The 26,973-nt window shown below is 44.7% G+C and overlaps 1 protein-coding gene across 1 annotated transcript in view; it reads left to right on the top strand.

Annotated features, from left to right (window-relative positions):
• ZCCHC2 (zinc finger CCHC-type containing 2) overlaps positions 1–26,677 on the top strand; it is a 49,957-nt gene extending 23,280 nt beyond the window's left edge. The window contains exons 6-14 of the mRNA XM_075532512.1: positions 4,355–4,449; positions 6,458–6,541; positions 8,016–8,073; positions 10,072–10,207; positions 11,310–11,374; positions 11,741–11,832; positions 12,467–12,595; positions 22,429–23,934; positions 24,688–26,677. Coding sequence (XP_075388627.1) covers positions 4,355–4,449; positions 6,458–6,541; positions 8,016–8,073; positions 10,072–10,207; positions 11,310–11,374; positions 11,741–11,832; positions 12,467–12,595; positions 22,429–23,934; positions 24,688–24,755 — 2,233 coding nt within the window. The 3' untranslated portion in view covers positions 24,756–26,677. The remainder of the gene's footprint in view (positions 1–4,354; positions 4,450–6,457; positions 6,542–8,015; positions 8,074–10,071; positions 10,208–11,309; positions 11,375–11,740; positions 11,833–12,466; positions 12,596–22,428; positions 23,935–24,687) is intronic.
• The last annotated feature ends 296 nt before the right edge of the window (positions 26,678–26,973 follow it).

Here is a 26,973-nt window from a genome sequence, read left to right as displayed (position 1 = left end):
ATGCTAACTTTCTCCGATTGAGCAGCTGATGCAGTTAGCAGCCCAACTTGACCACTACACCACCAGGGCTTCAGCAGAGGCTAGGTGGAAGTTGGGGACAGTAGCTGTGGGACAGCTTCCCTGGGTATACCCACCTGTCTACAGGGAAGGCTTGCTCCCAGGGGCCCATCAGACTTTGGTCAGAAAAAAAAGCAGAGGGCTCCTTTATTGAGAGGGGGCTGAGTATTGGGGCATCTCGGAAGCCACAGTGGAAGGGTTTGGAGGGAATGGCGCAAAGGCAGGGCTAGGCCAGGGAGCAGTCGCTTAAAGGCTTCATAAGGAGCAAGGGAAAAGTTGGCTAGGATCAGTTTTGAATTCCTGAGTTGTCCCCAGTGTTGCTTAGCTCTATTGGGCACATAGATCCTCTGGGATCCTGTTGAATGCAGACTCTTAGGCTGCACTATTGGACCAGGCTCTAGAACCTGCATTTCTCATAAGCTCTAGCGCCCTGGTGGAATAGTAGGGGAAGCACAAGGCTACTGGGCTGCTAACTGCGAGGTCAGCAGTTTGAAACTATCAGCAGCTCCTTGGGAGGAAGATGACGCTTTCTACTCCCATAAAGATTTACAGCCTTGCATATCTACCGGGACAGGTCTACCCTGTCCGGTAGGGTCACCATGAGTTGGAATCAACTTGATGGCAATGAGTTTGGTTCAAGAGGAAATGCTGGAGGTCCAAGGAGACAGTTTGAGTGGCAAAGCCTTCTTTGAGGCTGTTGGGCACTCAGGCCTTGGCATCTCAGTGTGCTTTAGGAAGAGCTGTTGCTACTGTGTGGGAACAGGCAGCAGACAGGACTGTGAAGGCTGCTGGTCAATGCTTGGGGAAACAGTAAGGAAGCCAGGTGGCAGCTGGGTGTGTGTGTGTGCTCATAACTCCCCATCCAGGCTGCAGTGAGTGCTTGGGCCCCAGCAGGTTATGTTTTATCACTTGACCTCAGATGCAAATGAAGGTCATTGACTTGTGTGAGGTCAGCTGGCTGGCCAATGGTAAACTCAGAGATGCAGTGGTACACTGCTACAGCTGAAGGGATGAAGCATAAAATCATACTCAGTATGTTTGTGTACAAAGTAGTGCTTGACCTAGAATCATTGGGTTGATTTTAGATCAATTAGGGGTTTCATGAAGAGTTAACAGATGCCTGATGCAGAGCGTGGGGAAAATAGAGAAAAGGAGCAGTAAAGAGAGTAGCCACCAAGTGAGCTGGAATGACATCGTGATTTTTCCTTCCAGGGTTGTTTTGCCTGTGATGCTAGATAAGTCAGTTTTAGGCCCCATTTCTCTTCTCAGGTTCTGAGCGTGTATATTGAATTCCTCAGAAACATCTTCACGGGCTGCAGGTAAATCCCTTCTGACTATCCTTGTGCAGCCCTTACATTCTGTGTTGTCCTTAGAGGAAGTTTTCTGTTTGCAGCTTTTTTTTCCCTAAAAATCTCCGACTAGCTTTACTTAAAACATGTTCCAGATTTATGATGAAGTGCTGTGGAGGGATTCTTTGAAAATGATTTACAGAGTCAAAGAGCGTATCAGCAGTCTTTGTAAAGGACTAGAAAATTCTAAGCCAGTGACTCTCAACTTTCCTAATGCCATTTAATATAGTTCCTCATGTTGCGGTGACCCCCCCAACCATAAAATTAATTTAGTTGTTACTTCATAACTGTCATTTTGCTACTGTTGTGAATCGGGCGACCCCTGTGAAAGGGCCGTTTGACCCCCAAAGGGGTTGCGATCCACAGGTTGAGAACCGCTGTTCTAAGCAGAGATGATGTCAGCAGCAGACAGAACCATGTAGATTAATCTATCGTTGCCACGTGGCTAGCTTGTCATACTCCTTTAACAAGTGCTGCTAATAGAGTAGGTCAGTCATTGGCTCGTTGGTATCATTTTCATTAACTTTAATAAATAATCAGTCAGTGTCTTTATAGGTTTAGCCATTTATGGTTTTTGTGAGATTGTTTCTTTGCCAGTTTCTTTTGGATCTCAATTTTCCCCTTAAATTTACAGTGATGTGCATTAATGTTAAATACTTAGCTTTCGTATTTATTACATGTAAAATGAAGTTTCATTAAAAATATTATGTTTAGTCCTTCAGTGTTTGTTCCTGCATCCTCACACATGTAGTTCAAGATTACAAAATCATTCCCAAATTATCTGTCAAGTGTTGGGTCCTTCTCAGTAGCTGTCTGCGAGTAGTTAAGTTAGAGTCCTGTGCCATCCTTACATCCAAGAAACTGTATGGCGCAGTGGTGTCGCTGAAGCAAAGAGAACAGGAAGTTGATGGTGTGAGTGTGAATGTCAAGCAAAAGCAACATTCATGCACTTAAAATCAGTGTTCTGCATGGGACCAAAAAGGAAATGCCGAGGGAAGACAAAGCTCAAGTTCAGAAAAGATACTTGGAGTTAATTTATTTCTTGTCTAACACACTCATTAACAACAGTTATGAGAAGCTGATTTTTAGGAGTGTGTGCTACAAGAAAGTGGGCGCTGTGGTCAGGTTTGTTGGGGACTTGTGTGTGTCATGCCATGGCAAAGATTAGTTTCCTTTCAGTATTTCTCTTTTCAAAAACTGTGCATCGGTGGTGTTTTCTTTGGGCCCAGGAACATGGTAGCGGGTATAGTTGCATGCTCTCCTGATGACCGCCTGTGGCCTGAACACTCTCAATAGGGTTTTAGGACACTTCATGCTCAGATTCTGAATTTTCTATTAGTATTGTAGGAGCCCTGGAGGTGCAGTGGTTATACACTTGACTGTTAACAGAAAGGGTAGTGCTTTGAGCACCCCTAGCTGCTCTGAGGGGAAAGATGAGGGAACCTGTTAAATATTTGCAACTTTGGAAACTCAATGAGACATTTCTCCTCTATCCTGAGGGGTCACTCTGAGTCATAATCGACTCAGTCGCTAGCAGTGGGTTTGATTTATGAATGGTGATGCTTAAGTAATGGAGCTCTTAAAGAGGAGGGGGAAATGGGAGTGGGAGATAGGAACAGACTTTCTAAGTGCATTTATTTAATCCCAGACACTCTGTAAATGAAAATGTGGTGCTGAAGTACACTTGTGGGGGAGGTATGCGTTCTGTTGTGTCAAAATGTACCCATATTTTTCTTATTTAATGTAATAGGTAGTCTGTGGTCACTTTATGTAATAATTGCCATCTTGTGGTTTTGCATTAGTACATAAGGACATGCAATTGATACTTGAAACCGTAGATGGGGTCTGGGTTTAGATCCTGAGCTGAGGGCAGCTTGTACTTTGGATCAATAGCTGGGTGTGGATTCCACAATGGCCTTTTGGTTTTGAATCTCAGCCTTCAGTGACAATGCGTCTGTCAGACCCAGAGCATCCAGCCCGGATCTTGGTGGTGTCTCCCCTCACCCCCTTTGTCTGCCTCTTGAAATATTTCTTTTTTAATTTATTTTATTTTTTTTTTATTTTTATTTTGAGAGAGTGAGTGAGTGAGTAAGAGAGTGAGAGTGTGAGTGAGTTAGAGTGAGTGAGTCTCGAAATATTTCATACTAAGGAATTTTTGCCACATACACAAGACAGCCTTGGCTCATAAGGGCTATCTCTTGGCATGGTTATTTAATTAATTCTTAATCTGAATGACAGGCCAAAAACCTTGGGGAGAAATGAATTATGACATGAGCAATGAAAGTGTTTCAAACTAATGGAAGGGGGGGGGTATGTTAACCACCAAAGTACTATGCTGGTGGAGTTCATTTTATTTAAGACTTCGAACCTCACGGAATGGGTCCTGCCCTTGAGGGAGGAAATTGTGTCTAAAAGAGGAACTATCTAGCTTAATCGGGGTGAGTTCGCTTCTAAGTTCACGGGTGTCAGATCCATGGTGGACTCCAGACCCCTTTCTACAGGCACCACTGGCGGGAAGAACTCTGATGGGAATTCTTTCAGGGCATCAAGGAAAGTTGGGAGAGGGAGCTTTTAAGGATAATATTTAACTTGGAATCTTGGCATGATTCACACTGAGCCTGAGTCTTCACTTAGGCCTGCCTCAGTGCACTAGTAATTGTGTAATACAAATTAAGTGTGTGCTCCACTAGAGCATGTAATATTTAAGAGATTAAAAGTGGACCTTTTTGGTAGTTTCTTGAAAATGATAATTAAGCCCTCCTCACTTTCTCCTAGCGGAAATAACGTTAGAGGGTGGTATTCTTTGCTTCCAAAAAAAAAAAGCAAATGCAAGAAAACTCTTTCTATCTGAATTAAACTGCCACGGACGTTTGCATTATAATCTAAACTGAGCTACTGTGGATTCATATTACATGAAATTAACAAATCTCTTTTCTGTTTTTATGCAGGCAGCTATTTTCAACTTCATCACAAGCTTTTCTACAGAGTCAGAAAGTGCACAGCTTTTTTCAGTCCATCTCATCAGAGGCCTTGCACAGGCTCGGTAAACAGCCCTCTCCTCTCTGTGTCTCCTGCCTTGGTTTTTCTGTTTCCTTGCTTTCTTGTGCCATCTTGTATGGGGTTGCCCTTCTGTTAAGACTCAAGGAGCAGTGGCATATCTTTTGGGAATACTGGTAGTTTTTAATACATCTTACAGGGTTTTTTATGTTTTGTTTTAAAAAAAACAATCGCCTATAACACCAATGTAGGAAAACAGTGATTACAGACAAGGTCTGCGTACCTGATCCACTTCTGGACCCACTTGATCCTTGGGTTGCTTGACATGGATGGCGAGATGTCAGATGCGGCTGCATGATGTCCACTTAGCCTGTGCCCTGCCTTTCCTCTGTGTGCCTGTTCCCACCCCGCTGGAAAGAGTAGCCTGTCCTCTCCTCCCTTTCCCACTTACATTCCGTCTGAAGTTTAAAGGTCAGCCACACTACATGAAGAATGCCTTCCCATTTCCTTAATATTACTTTTGATAAAATCTTGCTTCCGAGCTTAAGCTATGTAGTCTGTAAAGCCTCCATCTTCTCTCTAGTCATCTCTGTTTTTAACCTACCCCAAGATTGCTCAAAATTAAATTGGATGGTTAAGACCCAGGCCAAGCCCTTGACGTGTTTTCAGCTTCTTCGGAGCTTGGTTTCCACCTGTGCTGTAACTGCTCGAGACCTGCTGAGCATTTAGGTGGCGCACCTTCCAGGTTTAGCCTCAGGGCCTTTGAGCAATCTGACCCCTCCCTTGAACTTCCTGTAATGTTCAAGAGTTCAGGAGCAGTTCTGCCCTGTTCTGTAGTGTCACTATGAGTCAGAACCAGCTTAATGGCAGTGAGTTTGTTTTGTTTTTAAAGAGGGACAAAGTCCATGTTTCCTCGATTTGAGTAGGATGAAAGAAAAGCAAAAACTAATATAATTGGATATTATAAAATGTTGGCTTTAACTTTTAATTTTTTCTAATTGTGTATATACGCCTTCAATATTTTAAACAGATTATTAACCAATAGAATGAAAATGCCTGACGCTTCATGACTGACTGAAGCAGGGTGAACAGCTCCATGTGTAAATGTATGCCTGGATAATGGTGGTCTTTTTGTTTGTTGTTGTTGTAAACTAGAATCCTGATTATTCTAGGGATACACAAACTTGTAACATCCAGTGCTTTCAGCCTTGAACCAAGTCTAAATACCTTCTTAATGAATATCTATTAGAATTAATTCCAAAAAGGCTTTGAAGAAAAATTATACTGTTGTTGAGGTTAACAGACTACCCAGGAGAACTCACCCAAGTGGGTGGTTTGCATAAAAACATTAGAAAACACAATTTTCAGAGCTTGACAGCATGCAGAGCTATAGAGGTGGGTAGAATTTATGCACTGGTATTACATTGTCACAGAGGTAAAATACTGTGTTAAAGTCCATGAACACAATGTCACCCAGGTTCATTTGCCCGATCGTCTTCTGAAAAACAGCCAGCACCATGGTTTGTTCCCCAGGGATAGAGCTCAGTATAACATATTCTCACAGCTCAACTTGGTAACTTAGAGCAGAGTGTTGTGCTTGGGAATCCCTTCCAGGCTGTCCTCTAGTAGAGAAGCAGGTTAGGGCGTCTGATGTGTCCTGTGGGGGTCAGTGCTGGGCCACAGGCCACTTGTCCCTGGTCTGTAATGAGAGAACAGACACCGAGCTGAGAGGCTTAGAGTCGGTTGGCATCACCGCCACACTACTGCTGCACTCATGGACAGTGAACACAACAGCCCCGCCACCTCAGCCACCACACATGGCTTCAGAAGCACGCTCTGGCCCATCACCCTTGAGTAAACTTGGCTGGCAGCTATACGTAACCTGCTGGGGAGTGCTGCTTCCATGAGTCAGGACTCTGAGCTGTGTCCTCCTGCTTTCCTAACAGCTAACTGGTAGGCTTTACTGGTAACCCTCCACTTTTCTGATAGGGGAGTAATAATTATATTTGTTGTCATTTTCTTGAGTCGTTAACAGTATTGAAAACTTCCTGCAGATAATTTACCGCCCTCTTTGAAGTCACCTAAGATATTAGAACACTTAAAAGAAGACAGCTCAGAGGCTTCAAGTCAGGAAGAAGGTAAGTACTTAACTCGCTGGAAGTTCTTCTTGCCTGTGGTGACCTCAGGGCAAGGACATAGGAAAACTCGGAATGTGAGAGCGATAGCATTTCAAATAGGCAGAGAGGTAATGGAATTTCCAATGAATGGTTTTGGCACAATTGACTTTCCATATTGTATGTGTGTCGGGGACCATACATATTTTATATAGAGAATCCTTACAGTGTCCAAAAATTGTATCTGAATAACAATCTATATGTAAAATATAAAGCTTTGAGAAGAAAATACAATCTGGGAAAGGAGATTTTCTTCAACAAGGCAGCAGTGTATGACTGTAGTGGTGATATTACCTGTCTAAGCTAGAAGTATCAAGCCAGACAACAGGTGATACTTGCTGCATCTTTACAGATGAAAGAACACCTGTATGCTCTAGAAAGAGCCTCCTGTAAACCAGTGAGAGCGGGAACCTGATAGAAGTTTGCATCCAAGACCTCAACAGGCAGTTCATAGAAGAAACGTAGATTGACCCTTAAACAATGCTTAGCCTCACTACTAAGTAAAATGCAAATGAAAGCACCTAGCTTAACATTTCACACTCAGTAGATTGGCAAAAATTTTAGGGTCTGGCAAAAATTGAAGAGCCCTCTATTGTGGAGTATGTGAAGGAAAGGCGCTCTCAGCCCCTGCTAATGGTAGTGTGGATTGTTACAGTGACTCTTGGAGGGACTCTTAGAAGGACATTTGGCACTGTGTAATCAAATTGGGGATCATTTATATGGCTCCCCATTAGTTCTGCTTTAAAAATTGTTCTGCATGACCTCAGTAGAGATGTGCACAGGGGGCTCACGGTAAATAAGTGGAAGTAGCCCAAGTGTTTTAAGTGTCGGTAAAGCTGTAAAGAAGTTGTGATGTGATCATGGTAGATAGCAGTTGAAACAAAGGGTATTTATGGGATGTGCTGTATTTTTTCGAATAAGGTATCCATGTATAACCCCCCATTCCCCCACCATAGTGTGCTTTTGAAAAGAGGGAGTGACCGACTGGGTTTTGCATAACTAGCAGAAACTGTGCACTCCATTTGCCTGAAAACACAGCATTATACCGTGCCTCGGCGCTGTGCCCGCTCGGGTACTGGAGTGCCCCTCCAGAGGCCCAGGGGCTGGACAGGCCCTTGATTGTATCCCTACGAAGTCATTTCTTAAGGGTTACCTGAATTTGGAAGCTGTGGTTTTGCAGAGGCCTGCTCTTAATAGATACTCATTATTTTGCATGAGATTGGTTTGCCCTCAGGGTGGGACACCTGAAAGGTTATTTAAGAAAATTCAACAGGTTGCGCTCTGAAAAATTGCTGCTTTAAGAAATTCCCTGTCTTAATCCTTAAGCGTGCTAAACACAATCTATTACCAACAGCATTGTTTTGCGTGATCACAGAGTTAGCTCCTGGGGTTTGCTGCAGCCGCGAGTATGATAAAGTACTGCTTTTCCCTTCTCCAGATGTGTTGCAGCGCACTCTAATCCACAAGAAGCATCCCGGCAAAGTGCCCGTTGTGAAGTAGGTATCCCTTCCCAAAATACCAGGCTGCAGTTGCTGTATACTTGAATGCATGCTACCTTTTTGCTACTTGCTTTCTGTTTGTCCTACCTCTCCTGTGTTAACATTTCAGATCACTTTGGTTTTCTGTTTTTCTCATCCCTAAGCTTTAGTAGTTTCAGATTGATTTTTCTGTTGACACTGGAGACTGTCATGCATCTTTGATTTATTAATGTCTAATACTAATTTGTGCTTTTACCACTTCCACAACTATGTGACCGCTTTAGATCACTGTAACTTCATTTATCTCCTCCCAACTTATAAATCCTAAACAAAAAACAACCCAAAAAACCCCACTCTCAAACTCACTGCCATTGAGTCAATTCTGACTCATAGCAACCCCATAAGACAGGGGAACTGCCCTTGTGGGTACCAGAGACTGGCAATGTATAGGAGTAGAAATCCTCATCTTTACGCTTCAGAGCAGCTGGTGGTTTTGAACTGCTGACCTTGCAGATCACAACCCAACTTATAACCACTATATCACCAGGGCTCATATTTTCATTCTGTGTGTACTTTAAGCCCCATGAAACCTTTTCCAGTAAGTGCTTAAGGTATGCTCATTCCGTTGCTCTTCTTCGTTTGCAGTGTTTCTTAGTATTCATCTGTGATTATTTTCTTCTAACTAATGCATGTAGTCAGTCTGCCTGTGATAAATCCACTTGTTTTTTTGTCTGAAGGAAAAAAACAAACAAACCATGTATTTTTCCTGTGTAGGAGTCTAGGTTGGCAGATGTTCTCTTGTTGTTAGGGGCTGTGAGTCAGAGTCGGTTTCAACCTCTCGCGACGTGGTAAAACGCTGTCCACTGGTGCACCGTCCTCACAACCGTTCACATGCTTGAGCCCACCAGTTAGTGCCGAGAAACAATCCTTTCCTGGACTTTGGGTCCAGAACTTTGCTCCCAGGCTCAGTAGCCTCTCTTAGTCCACCTCTGGCTTATGCTGCAGATTTTGGGGCTGGGCAGTGTGAGCTCACGCTTGCCTGCCTGCCTGCCTTCCACGGGTGCTGGCTTCCTGACCCTGCCTGGCTCTCATGAGCACCATCCAGAAGTGAAGGGACTTCATTTGCTGGGGTCAGCCTGCACTGCTAGGTGTCCGCCTGTGAGGAGATAGTTCTGGGAGGTCCTGGCAGCTTTGAGCCTCTGGTGCTTGTAACAGCACCTTCTCCAGTGGATTCTTTTGCTGTTTTTATCAGCCTTCCTGCTCTCTGACCCTCACTCTTCTTCCTGGAATTGCCTCCCAAATGAATGCCGGTGTTCTAGACTGCTTCTGGGGGCACTCAGCCTCCAGCTGCCCAGCTCCATTGGTTCTGCCACTCTTGTGGCTCTTTACCCCCACTCCCATTGTCTGGTTTTCATTGTTTGCCTGTGATGTGCTTTGTCATTTTCTTAGAGTTAAGTCTGCTTCTTGAGTCTGTAGGCTGGTCTCTTTGAGCTTGAGAAAATTTAGTGCCTTCATATGGGCCCTGCCCCGGGCTGGCTCTTCTTCTCATTGTCAGTCACTTGGTTCTTTCCCTTGATGTGCCTGGTTCTACAGAGGTGTTATACAGGAACATCTCACACACTGTTTGCCAGCCTGGTTGGCATTTGCTAGACAAGTCGTAGTTCATAATTAAGAGGACACTTCAAGAAAAAAAGGAAGCTTCAAAAAATTCATAGAAAAATTCCATTATATTTTAATTCCATTTTCCCACAAAACTTTTGGAAACCCTTTTATAAATACACATTGATTTATTTCCCAGGTTAAATGAGGGGAACTTGAAAACTTGTGGGAATACTCTATTCTTTTTCCTACAAACTGTTTGAAACTCCTTCATCCATGCTACCGCGTGGCATTCTATAGGAAAATCAGTTTGCTGAGGAAGGGGGACTCCAGGTTCTCCGTGATACCATGTGACCGGTGAGACTAGTGAGATCAGCTTGTCTCATTTGAAAGCCCTGTAAACTTTTCTCTTGGTAGCACTGTTGGTACGAGCTGTTCTCCACTGGATGGGTTTCCCCTGCGATACCCTGAACAGAATGGGATTGTGGATTGGAGGAAGCAAAGCTATACCACCATACACCACCCAGAGCGCTGTGTGACCTTGGCTGACCAGGTACAGGGGTGTTGGCCTTTCTGTTGGCCACACAGTAAACTCACTGTAAGAAAATTGAGTTCTGTGGAAATGATATCTAGCATGATTAAATGTTCAAGTGTTAATTTTTAAATGACTTTATGTGTTCTAAGCTCTTCAGAGTGGGAAAAAACCATATTTAGGTTATTTTTATTGTTCATGTAAAATTACTGTTGCCAGGGGCTATGAAGCGAGTTCTAGCACTTAGAGACTCTCTGTACGTGAAGGAAACAGGTCTGGCACCCTCCCACAGCCATTGCTATGTTCGAGCCCCAGTCCACCTCAGGAAGGGACCTTCAAAAATTGCTACACACTAATAGGATATCGCAAGTGTTTATTCTAACTAGAGCAACATATTAAATTATTAATCTAAATGTCTCTGCTTTTGAGATCGATTTTCACATTTTAATCACCATTTCATTGTAAGGAACATGAAGTTTAAAGCTGATCTGCATTTTTTTGTGTGGGGGCGGTTGTGGCCCAGTGTACCAGCACTCCTAAATGTAATTAGGAAATACTTGCTTTCTTATCATTTCGGTGCAGAAAGTAGAACATTTATTGATATTATTGCTGGTATAATGAAAACCTTCCTTTGTCTAGAAAATGGATTCCTTAACCTGCTGCTGTCTCTGGCCAGCATGCAGTTCTAAGTGCTAATCCCTCCTGGAGGATTTGTCTCTATGAACTAACTCCCTCAAGTGTGGTTTTTGCAATTGTAAGTTGTCTCAGTCCAGCATTTTTGATGGTCTGCTCCCAGACCCATTGGGTTTTCCCTTCTGTCTGGGCTGTCAGTTTTCCCTGCCTGCACTTGGAGAGGGGACGAGCAAACTTGTGGCCAGTGCCAGGCCCTTCCAGGAGGTTTTGGTTTGTGGGCAGGAGAAAGGATACAGGTCCAATTTAAAAACAAAATATGTGATAGATATTCATTGTTAATATGAAATATTTTTCACAGGAAATGTAAAATTAATGACTCAGGTAGATGACATCAAAACACATTGGATATGAAAATGTGCTGGGATATGTAACTGGGAATGTTACTTTACATGATTTTGTCTGTTGGATTTCTTTTCACTCTTTCTACCAGCCATCAGCTGACAAGTGGAGCTTATCTTCAGTAAATAAGAAGAAAGGAAAGCCACAGATAGAAAAGTAGGTTCAATTTACAGTGACCATTAGTAGAAATGAGTGAGGAAAGACCATCTTATTTCAATTGTGGGCATGTTTACTTAGTATCTCTCCATAAGCTTTCTTTGGATTTTTATTCTGGGGTTTACTTTTTTAGTTTAAAATATTTGAAATATTATTTTGGTGACAAGCTATTGTTAAATAGTGTATTCCAACTAAAGGGCGAAAAATCTCAATTTGTACATTAAAAATGGTAAATCTTGTATTTAAGTTATATTTTACTTTTTTAAAATTTAGAAGAAAATTTCAGGAGAATTTTATGCTGTACTTAAATGTGCTCAGTAAAAACCCTCAGGGGAAAAATTACTAATCTGTATATGTTTGGTATAGGGAGAAAATTAAGAAATTGGACAACAGGTTGAACAGTAGACTAAATGGCATTCGTCTCTCAACTCCACAGGCTCATGATGGTTCCGCGAAAGGTAAGAACAGTTACTTTTCTCTCAAAGACCCCACCACCTACACTTGTTTTACCTGATGTTTTTTATATCAGAGGTGTTAAGCTGCCATATCAAATCTTTTTTTTTCCTCACACTTTTAAAAAAATTTTTTTTCATATCAAATCTTGACATACTTTTACCTCACTTTGATGCAAAGCAATTTCTGAATTAAACAAGTTTGAGGTCTTAATAACATTAATTGAAGCAATTTAATTTAGCCTTAGAGACAAACATTTCCTTTGTCAGAGTTAGTAACTACCTTTCCCTCCCTTGAGCAACAGCCTCCTAAACTGATCTTCCCAAGCCCCGGGTGGGCTCTGCTCGCCTCTGCCTGCTGCCCTCAGGGATGTCTCCCAGATGGAGCGTCTGTGCCGGTTTCTTAGTCATGGATAGAACTAACCATGGGTAGAACTAAGACTGTATTTATCAATCATTTTCTACTAAGTTTAGAGATCAATGATTAATTTTTTGCTTAGTGCAAGGCAAGCTCTTTAGGTGGCTATGGAAAAACTGGGAAAGGGGAGAAGTTTATAACTGCAACTAATTTCTAATGATTTTATTCAGAAAGTAATTTGCCTGCCTGGCCTGACTGTTAAAATGGAGTTGCTCTTTTTAGATGGGAATTTGGACATTGGGTCTGGACATGATACATGTGGAGAAACGTCCTCCGAGAGCTACAGTTCCCCATCCAGCCCTCGGCACGACGGAAGAGAAAGCTTTGAGAGCGAAGAAGAAAAAGACAGAGGTTTGCCACTTAGGTGGGGGGGAGGGGGAGACCTGGGGGAAAATGTGTTTTGTCTCTTAAAATCAAACTGAAATATAAACAACTTTATATTTCTATATATGCCATTACTGATTTTAAAGGGCTTCTTAAAACCAATTTCTCAGCAGTTCCCTAGCAGTGTTGATTTTAAGCTTATTACATATGAAACTAACTTTTTTAAAAAGTGGAAGCAAAATGGAGCATTAAGGTAGAAGGAGTGAAAATGTTTAGACTTATGTTATATATGTGTATATATATAAACATGAGTGTATCTGTGTGTGAACATATCCGGTGTGTACATAGATAAACACATCAAGCACATATATGTTTATAATTTTCATGTATTCCTGATAGGTTGACACTTTTATCATAAAATAACCTGCCCCATAAAAACTGCTCCCTCCCTCCAAGGTGGTGTTGGCATCTCTTTTTCTGTTATTTTACCTCTTAAGGTTTGACTTAGTGTCTTTGCTTCTAAAGCTTATCTCTTGTAGAAAGCAGAGAGTTGGATAATCTTATAAAAGTATTCATTCTGCCACTCTTGCTTGCTCTTTGAAGAGAGTAAACTGTAACCCATTTAGATTTAATGTGGCTCGTTTGCCGTTTGTTATCTATTCGTTTCAGAGCCCCTTTGAGCTGGAGAAAAGAAGGAAGAGTTAGGGCGAAATCGAAAATATCTCAGTGCTGCCTATTCTGACCACATTTGGATTGCTGTGTGCTTTTATTTGGTTAATTTCCAATATTCAGAGAGAATTTGCCCCAGTGTCCTCAATGCTTTTCTGGAGGAGAGAGAGGGAAGGGGAAGGGGTGTCCCTCCTTCACCATCCAGGAATTATCCCTTGGTGATGATGGCAGTCCCCAGCTGGTAACACTTGGACTTGAGGTGTGCCACCCCTACTGGGAAGACAAGGATCACATGGCTTCTCTTGGACTACTTGGTAAACCGATTGATTGTGTGGTTTCATCAGGTGCAGCTTCTACATGAGGAAGTAGTATCAGGTGATGTTGGTGAAACTATGGTAGCTGTATTGCTATATCATATAGGATTAGAGTCGTTTACTCAGATAGCTAGTGTAGAATGCAATTACTCCCAGTTTTCCTCATCTGAGGGGGAAATGAAGGTAGCCTTTCCCAAAGCTGTTTGCCGGCTAACTGAGAGGATGTGAGTTTCTTACCCAGAATAGACAAGCATGGGGCATCTTTCATTCCACAGATTGTGGTTGAGGCTGTAGGACGTACAGATAGTCCTGTGGACTGTAGCTGACATTGCAGATCTGGCCTCTGTGTCGCTGTTGTTAGAATAATGCTGCATACTTGGGCAGGGGGGCGGGGGGCTTGGTAGCAACCATTCCTCTGGTCACAAAGCATAAGGTGGGCCACTGCGAAGGACTTTTCACATGGCTCGGTTATTAGATGACTTAATGAGCTTTCTCTAAGCAAAAGGATGGCTGAAAGTGCTCTTAAACCATATACAATACCTACTTTGCTAGAAGGCTTTAGCACAGGGTTCTCAACCTGTGGGTTACGACCCTTTCACAGGGGTCACCTAAGACCATCAGAAAACACATATTTCCAATGGTCTTCGGAACCGATACACCGCTCCTCTATCTGTCTCCAGGTGGGTCCACCCACATGCAGCTACGCCCTCAGAGGAGCACCTGACGTCAAGACTGTGACCCATGCTATACCAAGCTTCAAGATAAAATTTCATTGATTTGTCAATAGAAATAAATGTTTCTTAATATATAATTACATGTTGTTTTTGTGATTAATCACTATGCTTCAATTATGTTCAATTTGTAACAAGGAAAATACATCCTGCATATCAGGTATTTACATTACAATTCATAACTAGCAAAATTACAGCTATGAAGTAGCGATGAAAATAATTTTATGGTTGGGGGTCACTACAACATAAGGAACTGTATGAAAGGGTTGCGGCATTAGGAAGGTTGAGAACCACTGCTGTAGCCATTTCTAGAACATTGACTACATGAAGGGGTTGCTTTGAAAAGCATGTGACTTTGTCTTTCTTATTGGGTATATTGTTGTTAGGTACCATCTGGTCAGTTCTGACTCGAGGAATCCCTCAGGTCATGCTCCAATCTCACAGTTTTTCTTGTGCTTAAGCCCCTTTTTGCAGCTCCTGTGTCAACCCATCTTGTCGAGGGTCATCCTTCTTGTTGACTGCCCCTCTGTTTACCAATCAAGATGACCAACCTTCTCCAGGAACTGCTCTTTCCTGGCATCTCCAAAGTACGTGGGACCAAGTCTTGCCAGCTTTGCCCTAAGGTGCATTCTGGCTGTACTTGATCCAAGGACGATCTGGTTGTTCTTCTGGTAGGCCATGGTACTTTCAGTGTCCTTCGCCGGCCCCACAATTTAAATGCATCAGTTCTTCCTTATTCAATGTCCAACTTTCACATGCATATGAAGCAATCGAAATACCATGACTTGGGTCAGGCGCACCTTAGTCCTTTCAACACTTTAGAGGTCTTGTGCAGCAGATTGACCACCTGCAGTGTACTTTTTAATCTCTCGACTGCTGCTGCTATGAGCATTGATTGTGAGTCCAACCAGAACAAAATTCCTGACAACTTCCATTTTTTCTCCATTATGATGTTCCCTATTGGCCCAGTCGTGAGGATTTTTGTTTTCTCTACATTGAGTAATAATCCATTCTGAAGGCTGAAAACCTTGATCTTCATCAACAAGTACTTAAGCCCTCCTCACGTCTCACCTGCATATCACATATTGTTATTAAGCCTTTCTCCAATCCTGATGCCGCACTCCTCTTTATATCATCTAGCTTTCCATCATTTGTTCAGCCTACAGATTGAATAAGTATGGTGAGAGGCTACAACCCAGGTGCACACCTTTCCTGCATGTAAGCCATGCAGCATTCCTCTGTTCTGTTGCATAGCTGTCTCTTGATCCCTGTACAGGCTCCCCATGAGCACAACAGTGTCAGGATTCCCATTCTTCTCGAGGCTGTGCATAGTTTATGATGCACACAGTTGAATGCCTTTGCACAGTTAGTAAATCACAAGTATCTTTCTGGGATTCATTGGTTTTAGCCCAGCTCTATCTGATGTCAGCCATGATAACCCTTGTTCCATATCCTCTAATGAAGCTGGCCTGGACCTTTAGCAGTTCCCTGTCAATGTACTGCTGCAACCATTGTTGGATGATCTTCAGCAGTAGTTTATTTGCATGTGATATCAATGATACTGTTCTATACCTTGAGCATCCTGTTGGGTCATCTTTCTTTGGAAGGGTACAAATATGGATTTCGTTGAATCAGTTGGCCAAGTAGCTGTCTTCCAAATTTCCTGGCATAGAGAAGTGAGCGCTTCCAGTGCTTCCTCAGCTTGTTGAACATTTCCATTGGTCTCCTATCCATTCCTGGAGACTTGTTTTTTAGTTAATACTTGCAGTGCACCTTGAATTTAATCCTTCAGCACAATTGGCTCTTGCTTATATGGGAACTCTTGAAATGACTGAATGTCAACTAGTTCTTTGTGGTATAGTGACTGTATTCTTTTTTTTTTAAGTTTCCTTCATTATTCACTATTTCGCCCATCTAAACTCACTGCCTTGAGTTGATTCTGACCCATAATGACCCTATAAGGCAGGGTGTAACTGTCCCTGTGGATTTTCCAAGACACTAAATCTTTATGGGAGTAGAAAACCCCATATCTTCCTCCCAGGGAACAGCTGGTGGTTTTGAACTGCTGGCCTTCAGGTTCCCAACCCAACTCATGTAACCAGAACACCACCAGGGCCCCTTATTTTGCTCATAGAATCTTTCAGTATTGCAACTCAAGGATTGAATTTTTCTTGAGGGTTTTTTTCCCCCCAGTTTAAAATGTGCTAGGTGTCTTCTTCTGTTTTCATTTTCAAACTCTTGATCTTTGCACATTCCATTATAATTGAGTGCTTTGTCTTCTCAAGGTGCCCTTTGAAAGGCTCCTTTCAGCTCTGTTACTTCACCATTTCTTCCATTTTCCTTAGCTACTGTACGATAAAGAACAAGCTTCAGAGTGTCTTCTGACGTATATTCTGATCATTCATTGCTTCCGGTCTTTATAATGACCTTTTGATTCCTTCGTGAACAGTCTTGATATAATTCCACAGTTCATCAAGTCTGTCATTAATATTCAGTTTCAAATCTCTTCTTGAGATCTTCTCGCAGTTCCAATGGAACACACTCAGGGTTATGTTTTAGCTCTTGTGGACTTTTCATTTTCTTCAGCTTCAACCTGAACTTACATGTGAGAAATTGTTGATCTTCTTCACAGTTGGTCCCTGGCCTGGTTTTACCAGCTTATATTGGACTTCTCCTTGGTCTCTTCTCACAGATGTAGTCAATTTCATTTATTAGACAAGTCCACGTGTATAAATCATCTTTTTTTTTAACATTTTATTAGGGGCTCACACAACTCTTAGCACAATCCATACGTATACATACATCAGTTGTATAAAGCACATCCGTACATTCTTTGCCCTAATCATTTTCAAAGCATTTGCTCTCCACTTAAGCCCTTTGCATCAGGTCCTCTTTTTTTTCCCCTCCCTCCCCGCTCCCCACTCCCTCATGAGCCCTTGGTAATTTATAGATTGTTATTTTGTCATATCTTGCCCTATCCGGAGTCTCCCTTCCCCCCTTCTCTGCCGTCCATCTCCCAGGGAGGAGGTCACATGTGGATCCTTGTAATCAGTTCCCCCTTTCCAACTCACTCACCCACCACTCTCCCAGCATCGCCCCTCACACCCCTGGTCCTGAAGGTATCGTCCACCCTGGATTCCCTGTGCCTCCAGCTCCCATATGTACCAGTGTACAACCTCTGCCCTATCCAGCCCTGCAAGGTAGAATTCGGATCATGGTAGTTGGGGGAAGGAAGCATCCAGGATCTGGGGGAAAGCTGTGTTCTTCATCGGTACTTCATCGCACCCTGACTGACCCATCTCCTCTCCTAAACCCCTCTGTGAGGGGATCTCCAGTGGCCAACAAATGGGCCTTGGGTCTCCACTCTGCACTTCCCCCTTCATTCACTATGGTATATATATATATTTGTTTTTGCATGATGCCTTATACCTTGTCCCTTTGGCACCTCGTGATCCCACTGACTGGTGTGCTTCTTCCCTGTGGGTTTTGTTGCTTCTGAGCTAGATGGCCGCTTGTTCACCTTCAAGCCTTTAAGACCCCAGACACTATCTCTTTTGATAGCCGGGCACCATCAGCTTTCTTCGCCACATTTGTTTATGCACCTGTTTGTCTTCAGCGATCATATCATGGAGGTGTGCAGCCAATGATATGATTTTTTGTTCTTTGATACCTGGTAACTGATCCCTTCGGGACCACGTGATCACACAGGCTGGTGTGTTCTTCCATGTGGGCTTTGTTGCTTCTGAGCTAGATGGCCGCTTGTTTATCTTCAAGCCTTTAAGACCCCAGACACTATCTCTTTTGATAGCCAGGCACCATCAGCTTTCTTCACCACATTTACTTGTTCACCCACTTTGGCTTCAGCAGTTGTGTCGGGAGGGTGAGCATCGTAGAGTGCCAATTTAATAATAGAAAGTATTCATGCATTGAGGGAGTGCTTGAGTAGAGGCCCAAGGTCCTTCTGCCACCTTAATACTAAACCTATAAATATAGACACATAGATCTATTTCCCCATCCTCATATATATATTTGCATTTACATGTCTTTGTCTAGACCTCTATAAATGCCCTTTGACTCCTAGCTCTTTCCTCCATCTCCCTTGACCTTCCTCCTGCCCTACTACCATGCTCCGTCCCCACCTGCGTTACAGCTATACCTCTTCTTTACGTAACCTAACCCTTGATTATTCTTTTATGTTATTGGTGAAGGGTATTTGTGAAGAAGAAATAGTTTATCTTGCAAAATTCTATTGTCTGAATTCAGCTCTATTTGTGTCACCAAGACCATATATTCCACCTACTGTTCCTTCCTTTGAGGTGACTTAGTGGTTACAAATTGGGCTGCAATCCTCTAGGTCAGCAGTTGGAAAACAGCAGCTGCTCCGTGAGAGAAAGGCTGGGCTTTCTGTTCCCGTTAACAGCTACAGTCTGAGACACTCACAGGGACAATTTATATCTTTGTTCCATAACATTTTTTAACACCTTCCAGTGTTCCTAGGTTTATAGTCATACATTCCAAGTTCCAGTTATTAATTGATGTTTGCAGCTATTTCGTCTTATTTTGAGTCATGACCCATCAGCCACTGACGATCCCAAAGGCTTTACTCCTATGGGCCTTCCGTCTGAGTCATCATGCTTGAACCTGAGTCATATTTTGAGTGTCATCTGGCCTGAAAGGCACATCTTACAATCCTCTGCTTCTGTTTGTGAGGTTTTCACTATCTGATGATGTTTCAATGCTATCCATAAGGGTTTCAGCGACTCATACCTCATAAGCGGACAGCCTGTTCCTTCCTCATAGTCTGTACCTAGGCAGGAGGCTCTGCTGAAACCTGTTCACTTTGGTGACCCTGCTGATAGTGGACAGACCAGTGACATAGCTTCCACCAACACGCAAGCCACCACAGTACAATAAACTGACAGACTAGTGATGCTTATTGGGTATAGAGGTGGGTTTTGTTGTGTTCTTTTTGAGATGTTTTTATTTTTCACAGGTGGTTTTTTAAAAGGATGGCACCTGTTACTACATAACTAGTTGAAACTTTAATATATTCAGAAAACCATTTGGCACCACTTAAAATCATTGGATCCTTAATACCATGACAAGTTGCAGGCCAAAGCCCAGTTCATATAGACATCTAATTAGCCACCCCAAACTGTTTGTTTCTTTTGGATTTAAACAGTAATCTTAGACCTTGCACTGGTTAATGTCGTAAATAAATGATTACACCATGGATAGGTTTTATATTTGGAAAGCTTAGCAAAAAGCATTCTGATTGGGGGAGATTTATTCTAGAACCATTTAATTATTCATTTAATCTCTAATATAAATAGCTGAATTAATAACCATATAGATTCTATATAATCTTTTTCTAAGACGACAAACCTGATTTGTCTTTAGAGAATACTAAAGAAAATGACATTTTGAACTGACTTTAATCAATGTTTCTTAATATTAATAATAAACATCTTTGTTTATACAAAATACAATTAACTTATACAAGAGACTTCAAGAAAATCATGGAAAAATGAAATACAAGGTAATGCAATTTTTCTACAGACTTTTTGTCTCCCCCTGGTATCTATGAGCAGAAACACTGAAAAGTAGACATTTAATCTCATGACCTATGTCAGTGCAGTGGCTGTGTTAATGAATTTTTAAAATCATTTTATCAGGGACTCTTAAAGTTCTTATAACAATCCATAATATCAATTGTAACAAGCACATTTGTACATATGTCGTCATAATTTCCAAAACATTTTCTTTCTATTTGAGCCCTTGATATCAGCTCCTTTTTTCCCTCCTCCTCCTCCCCTCTCCCACCCTCATGAACCCTTGATAATTTATTTTTTTAATTGTCCTATCTTACATCAACTGCTATCTCCCTTCACCCACGTTTCTGTTGTTCGTCCCCCTGGGAGTGGGAGGAGAGTTATACGTTGATCATTGCAATCAGTTCCCCCATCTCCCTTCACCTTCCCCCTTTCCTCATGGTATCATTATTCCCATTATGGGTCCTGAGGGGTTTATCTTTCTGTGTGTTGAGAGCTCTTATCTATACCAGTGTACATGCTCTGGTCTAGCCGGATTTGTAAGGGAGGTGGGTGTTGCGGAAGCATTAAGCATTAAAGAACTAGAGAAATGTTGTGTGTCCCATGATGCTGTACTGCACCCTGGCTGACTCATCCCTTCCTGGTGGTCCTTCTCTGAGGGAATATCCAACTGTCTACACATGGGCTCTGACCCCCCCTGTTCACATCGAAATGGTTATTTGGGGTCTTCTGAGGTTTTATACCTGATCCTAGTGACACTCTGTGATCACAAGGGGTTTGTGTGCTTCTTCCATGTGGGCTTCGTTGCTTTTCTGCTAGATGGTCGCTTGATTAACTAAAATCCTTTAAGACCCCAGGCGCTTTAACTTTTTCCTTTTAAAAAAAATCCTTTTATTGGGGGCTCGTACAACTCATCACAGTCCGTACATCAGTTGAATCAGGCATGTTTGCACATCTGTTGCCTTCATTTTTTGCTAGACACACACTTTCTATTGAATGGTATCAGCTCTTCTTTCCCCACCTCTCCCGTACCCTCCTAACCCCCTGATAAGTTGTACATTGTTACTATTTTCATCTCTCACACTGACCACTGTCTCCCTTCATCCATGTTTTCTGTTCTTCTCCCAGTAGTGGGGGTGTATGGTTATGTGTCGATCATTGCAATCGTTTCCCCCTTTCTCCCTTCTTCTCCCCCACTTCCCCCTACCCTTCTGGTGTCACTATTCCCACTCCTGTTCCTGGATTCTGTGACCTGAGCTCCCATCCCTTTCTATATCTGTGTACATGTTCCAGTCTAGTCTGAATTGGGGAGCAGCACTGGAGTCGTGGTGGGGGGTGAGAGGGCCTCAAGGAACCAGCAGAACACAGTGAGTTTCATCGATGCTTTACTGCACCCTGGTGACTCATCCCTTCCCTGTGCCCCTCTGTAGGGAGATTGTTTTACTTTCTACAGATGGGCTTTGGGTCTCTGCTCCAGCCCCCCTCGTTCTCAACAATATGTTTTTGTTTTGTTATGTGTCTGCTAATGCCTATTACCCGGTCCCTATGCCTCTTCATGATCACACCAGCGATGTGCTTCTTCCATGTGGACTTGTTGCTTCACTGCTGAATGGCAGCTTGTGTAACTTCAAGCCTATATCTTTTAATAGCCGGGCACCATCCGCCTACTTCACCACATTTGCTTATGCACCCGTTTTGTCTTCAGCAGTTGTGTCAGGAGGGTAGACATCTCAGACTGCCGATAGGTTAGAACACAGTGTTCTTGTTTTGCGGGAGGGTATGAACAGAGGTTCAAAATATATCTTATAAATGTCTTTTGCCTTCTAGTTATTTCCTCTTAACTTTCTTCCTGTCCCACTATCATTGAGACATTTGGCTCTCTGTACTTCCTCTTGGCTACATTGCACTTGACCAAACCCCACAGGCATTCAATGCGCTCCTTGCCATCGATTTTAGATCTTATTTTCCCTTGTCCCTTGGTTTGTTGGGTTTTACCACACTGCATTTGACTTTATCTTGATCTCAGAAGCCCCGGTCCAGAGAGTCTGGAATGACGTTACTCCTGGCACAGGATGCAGCAGAGAAGCCACGTGCTTTTATGACTTGGGAGACATTACAGTGGGTTTACCTTCGCTCTGCTCTGTCGCTTCTAGTGTTGTTTTCGACAGCCGTCAGACCACTAGTGAAACCTTTAAGAGCAAGAGTATTCCATTCTAAGAACGACCCCTTTCCCACCTATCTCCTCTAGATGTTTGAGTTAAACTCTTGATTGAATCCTTTTAAATATGCACCATATCTGAGACAAACAGGAAGAACTTGGGTTTGGCAGTGTAGAGTGTAAAACCAGTGGATTGCTTAAAGTTATTGATCGTCAAAGGGGCATCGTTGTCTCTGTATGAAGATGGGATGAAGCAAAGGCTTCCTCCAGCCTCCAGTTGACCACTTGCATTGGTTTGCCCTTATCTTCCGTGCTCTTTACGCAAGGCCTGGAAACGTTCCAGAAACGAACTGAAACGTGGTGTGTCTGGGCAGCAGGAGCCCTGGGGGTGAGAGTTGCCCTTGTGTTGATGTCTGTGCCTGTTTGTCTCCCCCAGACACGGACAGCAATTCCGAGGACTCTGGGAACCCACCAGCTACCAGGTTCGCGGGCTACGCTTCTGTCAGCCAGACTGCCAAGCCACCTGCTCCGATAGTCTCCTTAGGCAGTGAGCACGGGAGCCTCCTGGAAGCTTCCTTGAACTCGCCCAAGTACCCACATATTTCTTTCATGCCAACCTTACACTGTGTCATGCACAATGGTGCCCCGAAGCCAGAGGTGGTGCCTCCCCCCAAAGCTGTGGATGGGAAAACAATAGGAGTGCTGGTTCCTAGTCCTGTGGCTATTTCTGCCCTCCGAGAGTCGACCACATCCACCCCCATTGGGCTGCTCGGGCCAGCAGCAGCTGCTGGCGAATCAGACAAGCACTTGGAACTGCTGGCGTCCCCGTTGCCGATCCCATCAACTTTCCTTCCGCACGGTGGTGCTCCTGCTTTGCATCTGACTATCCAGAGGCTAAAGCTGCCCCCGCCACAGGGGTCGTCTGAGGGTTGCGCCATCAATGTGCCACAGCAGCCAGCCGGGAGTCTGAGCGTCGGGTCACCAAATGCTGCCTTCATCCCCGTCCACGACCCAGGTAGTTTTCCAGGATCGCCTGTGGCTGCCACGGACCCCATCACAAAGCCTGCGTCCCAGGTGGTAGGACTCAGTCAAATGGTGCCTCAAGGTGAGGGGAGCACAGGCACGATCCCTCAGCCTACCAATGTAAAGGGCATCCTCTCAGCCGCGGGCCTACAGGCTGCCCCGCCTCCAGCCTCCTACCAGGTGCCTGGCTCGCCCCTGGCGGCCAGTGTGTTACCCAACCCGAGTTCCAATGTGCTAAGCGCGGCATCCACTTCCACGCAGCCCACAAGCGCCGGCCTCGGCCAGGTCCAGCCTACAGTCCCTCCAGCTGTTCCCACCCACACCCCCGGCCCTGCCCCGAGCCCAAGCCCCGCGTTGACCCACAGCACTGCCCAGAGCGACAGCACCTCCTATATCAGTGCTGTGGGCAACACGAGCGCCGGTGGGACCGTGCTGCCACCGCCGCCACCACCACCACCGCAGCAGCACATGGGCTCGGGTCCTTGTGGGTCGTGCGGGCGAAGGTGTAGCTGTGGGACCAATGGGAACCTTCAGCTCAACAGTTACTATTACCCTAATCCAGTGCCCGGGCCAGTGTACCGCGTCCCATCCTTCTTTACTCTGCCGTCCATTTGCAACGGCAGCTACCTCAGCCAAGCACATCAGAGCAACGGAAACCAGCTTCCTTTCTTTCTGCCTCAGACGCCATATGCAAACGGACTGATGCATGACCCTGTGATGGGCGGCCAGGCCAACTACGGCATGCAGCAGATGGCAGGCTTTGGGAGGTTCTACCCCGTGTACCCAGCTCCTAGTGTAGTGGCCAGCACTAATGGCTCAGGGCCCAAGAAGAGCGGCAGTGTGTCCTGTTACAACTGTGGTGTCAGCGGGCACTATGCACAGGACTGTAAGCAGGCGTCCATGGAGGCCAGCCAACAAGGTAATGCTGATAGCGCCCAGACGACTTGCTTCTGAACGGCGGTGGTGGCTCTGAGAGCAGACAGCCAGGGGTGCACCCACTGGCGTGGGCTGTGCTGTCTGTAACCAACCACACAGGGCAGGCGTAGACCCTGCAAGCCAAGAGCAGGAGGCGGGTCTGAGATGTCAACTTCCAATCGGGCCCACGGAAGGCTGGCCAGTCAAGCCCTCCCTGCAGTGGCCCAGCTCTGGCTAGCAATACTTTCCTAAAGCTTTAGCCCTGTTTTGTATCATAAGCAACGTTTTTAAAAATTAAAAAAAAAATAGGGCGTGCTCTAAGTCATCGAACATAGAAGGTTCTTAGAAACAATGTAGTCTGTCTATGCATAACCAGCTGCCCCGTCCTTCCCAGCTCGGGCTAGAAAGCAAACCAGACCCAAGACGGGATTGCATTGCCCAGGTTTGAGCCTGGTGGGGTTGAGTATGCTCACCACCCCCCGAGTGCAGTGAGGACCCTTGAGTATGAGCCTGGCCTGCCGTGGCCACAGCCCCAACTCCTCCACTCACATGTGGCTTTCGTCACTGTGTCCGACCCTGCCCCACCCCCAGAGAGAAGGCAGTACTCGAGTGCCCGTCCTCTGGAGCAGAAACACTGGCTATGGCTGGCTAGCTCCGGGTTGCTGCTAGTGAAGCGCGTGCTTCTGCGATCTGGCGGTGGTGTGCGGGACAATGAATTGTGAGCAGTGACTGAGCAGTTCTGTCTTTCCTGTTTTAGGCACTTACAGACTGAGATACGCGCCGCCCCTCCCCCCTTCTAATGATTCGTTGGATTCTGCAGACTGAACCAAGGAAAGCGTGCCTGCCTGATACTGTGACCCGGGGCAGCAGTGGGCCGGGGAGGGACAGAGCGCTATCTAGCTCCTTGGTGTTTTTGTCGTGACACTTCCTGATCACTATGCAGTTGGGAGTTGGGGTCTCTCCTATACCAGTGTCCATAACAAAAGAAGAAATGCGATGCCTTTGAGCCGCAGGCCTCCTGGTTCAACAGTAGCCTTCTGTTTCTGACACGTGTCACTGAACTGTGAACAGACTGAGCAGTGTGGCACGGCTTCCCCTTCTCCACACTGAACATGTGCCGTGTGCAATGTTTACTGACACTTAAAAACTGGGTAGTTGACCTTTTTTTAAAACAACGCTAGTGACAGTCATGGTTTTGAAAAAGACACTGCTTCTTCTTCCCTAGCTTTCTACTGTGCCCCCCACCCCACCCCCCGCCCCCGGCCGGCAGGAGCAGCCGGCAGTGGACGGCCGCCCTGAGCAAACCGCTCTGCAGAGGAAGCCTGCTGGGGCCGGCGGCTCCTCTCCCCAGACTGTGTGTGAGGACGCTGCCATAGACCAGCGCTCGTGGGCCAAATGAAAACGGGTGGGGGTGGGACACGGGCGGGGGTGGGGAGGTTATGACAAACCTTATGATACTGAAAAAAAAAACAGGAAAATGACAAAGAGCTGTTTCTTTAAACAAAATAACCCACAGAACTTGTTACCACCCTTTCTTAGCCTATTACTTCCCAGAGACGCCACGTGAACAAGCTGGTATGACTGTTGTCTGTGTGTGCGTGCGTGCGCGTGTGTCATGAATGGCAGCAGCCCCTTGTAAGTCCTGCCATCCACGGCTGTGTTGTAGTGAAAGATGTGAGTGTGGTGGGTTTCCTGGGCCACATGTTACAGTGTTGCGTCGTGTTTGACCGTGTCTGCTTTATTTCAATCTGAGCAAAGCTGGGGGCTGCTACCATGGGGCAGGCGTTGGCACCCTCCCTGTCTCTGATAGCAAAGTCACGCCGACTGTGCCCCAGCATGCGCCACCATCCGCGGGAAAGCAGGACTCTGCGGGGACAGTTGGCGGCGGTATTAATCATGTCCGTGTCATGTCACTTAAGTGTAAAAATGCTGCTGTTTAAACAAACAAAAAGGTTTTGTTTTTGTTTTTAAAGCCAATCTATGTACTAAATTGCTTCCAGGTAACGTTTGATTTCCTAAAGTGCACTGAGGTCTTCTGGAAGCCGGCCGTGTCCTTAGGGAGGGAGGGAGGGAGGGCTGCACTCGGCAGCCACCGGTGAGAGTGGCTGCCCCAGTTGTCCCCCGAAAGCCAGGCACTCAGGCCCTTTCCTCCTCCTCCGAGCAGAAGAAGCCTTGGCTGTCCCTGCCTGGGGCCATGCTGCTGAGGCATGCACATAACTTGGTCTTGGTTCAGAAGCCTAACAGATTGCTAGACAAAAGGAAAAACTTGAAAAATAAAAAGAAGCTTAATGGAATGCTTCCTCGGTAGCATTTATATTTATAGCACCAATTGGGGGGAGAACTGGGGAGGGGGGAGACAAAGGGGCTGATAAAAGCTTTAATTTAAAAAGAAAAAGTTTGAGTAAAGGAAATTATTTTGAGTAAATCTATTTTATTTGATCTGGGTATTTTTGGACCACATTATTGAATTAATTGTTAAGCTGCAGTTGAGTTGTCCCAAGTGAGAGCTTTGATAGGCCACGGATGGATTGCATGGTGAATCACTCGCCAGTTGTATTTCATGGAGCTTATTTTATGATTTAAAATACTGTACTGTACACAGGAGGTATGTTACCTTCTCCTTATTTGTATGTTTACCATATACTTTGATATTTGAAATGTTATGTACTGGAAAGGCCACTTATATTTCTAGAACAGATTGGATTTTATGCAACCTTTTTTCCTTGAATTAACAGCAATAAAAAATGAAAAACAGCTTACGACTTGTGATTGATTACAGTCTTATAGATATGAAAGATACAGCTTCACACTGGATGTTGGATGCTGCCCCAGTGGTCTCACCGTGGCTGGGGTTGGGGTCCACACTGTGTGTGTGCAGGGGCGTTGGTGGGGGGGGGGCGGTATCTCAGGCCCTCCCAGACTGAAAGGGCCCAGTGTGCCAAGAGTCCCCCCCCTACCAGCCCAGGGCCACAGGCTGGTATTGGGCACCAGTTCTGTCCCCTAGCACTCAGTCCCGAGAAAACGTTTGGCCACAGTCATGTGC

Source organism: Tenrec ecaudatus, chromosome 15, assembly GCF_050624435.1.
Source record: "Tenrec ecaudatus isolate mTenEca1 chromosome 15, mTenEca1.hap1, whole genome shotgun sequence".
Classification (NCBI taxonomy): domain Eukaryota; kingdom Metazoa; phylum Chordata; class Mammalia; order Afrosoricida; family Tenrecidae; genus Tenrec; species Tenrec ecaudatus.
The sequence above is the reverse complement of the archived record's forward strand: the minus strand, read 5'-3'. Positions and strand labels throughout refer to the sequence as shown.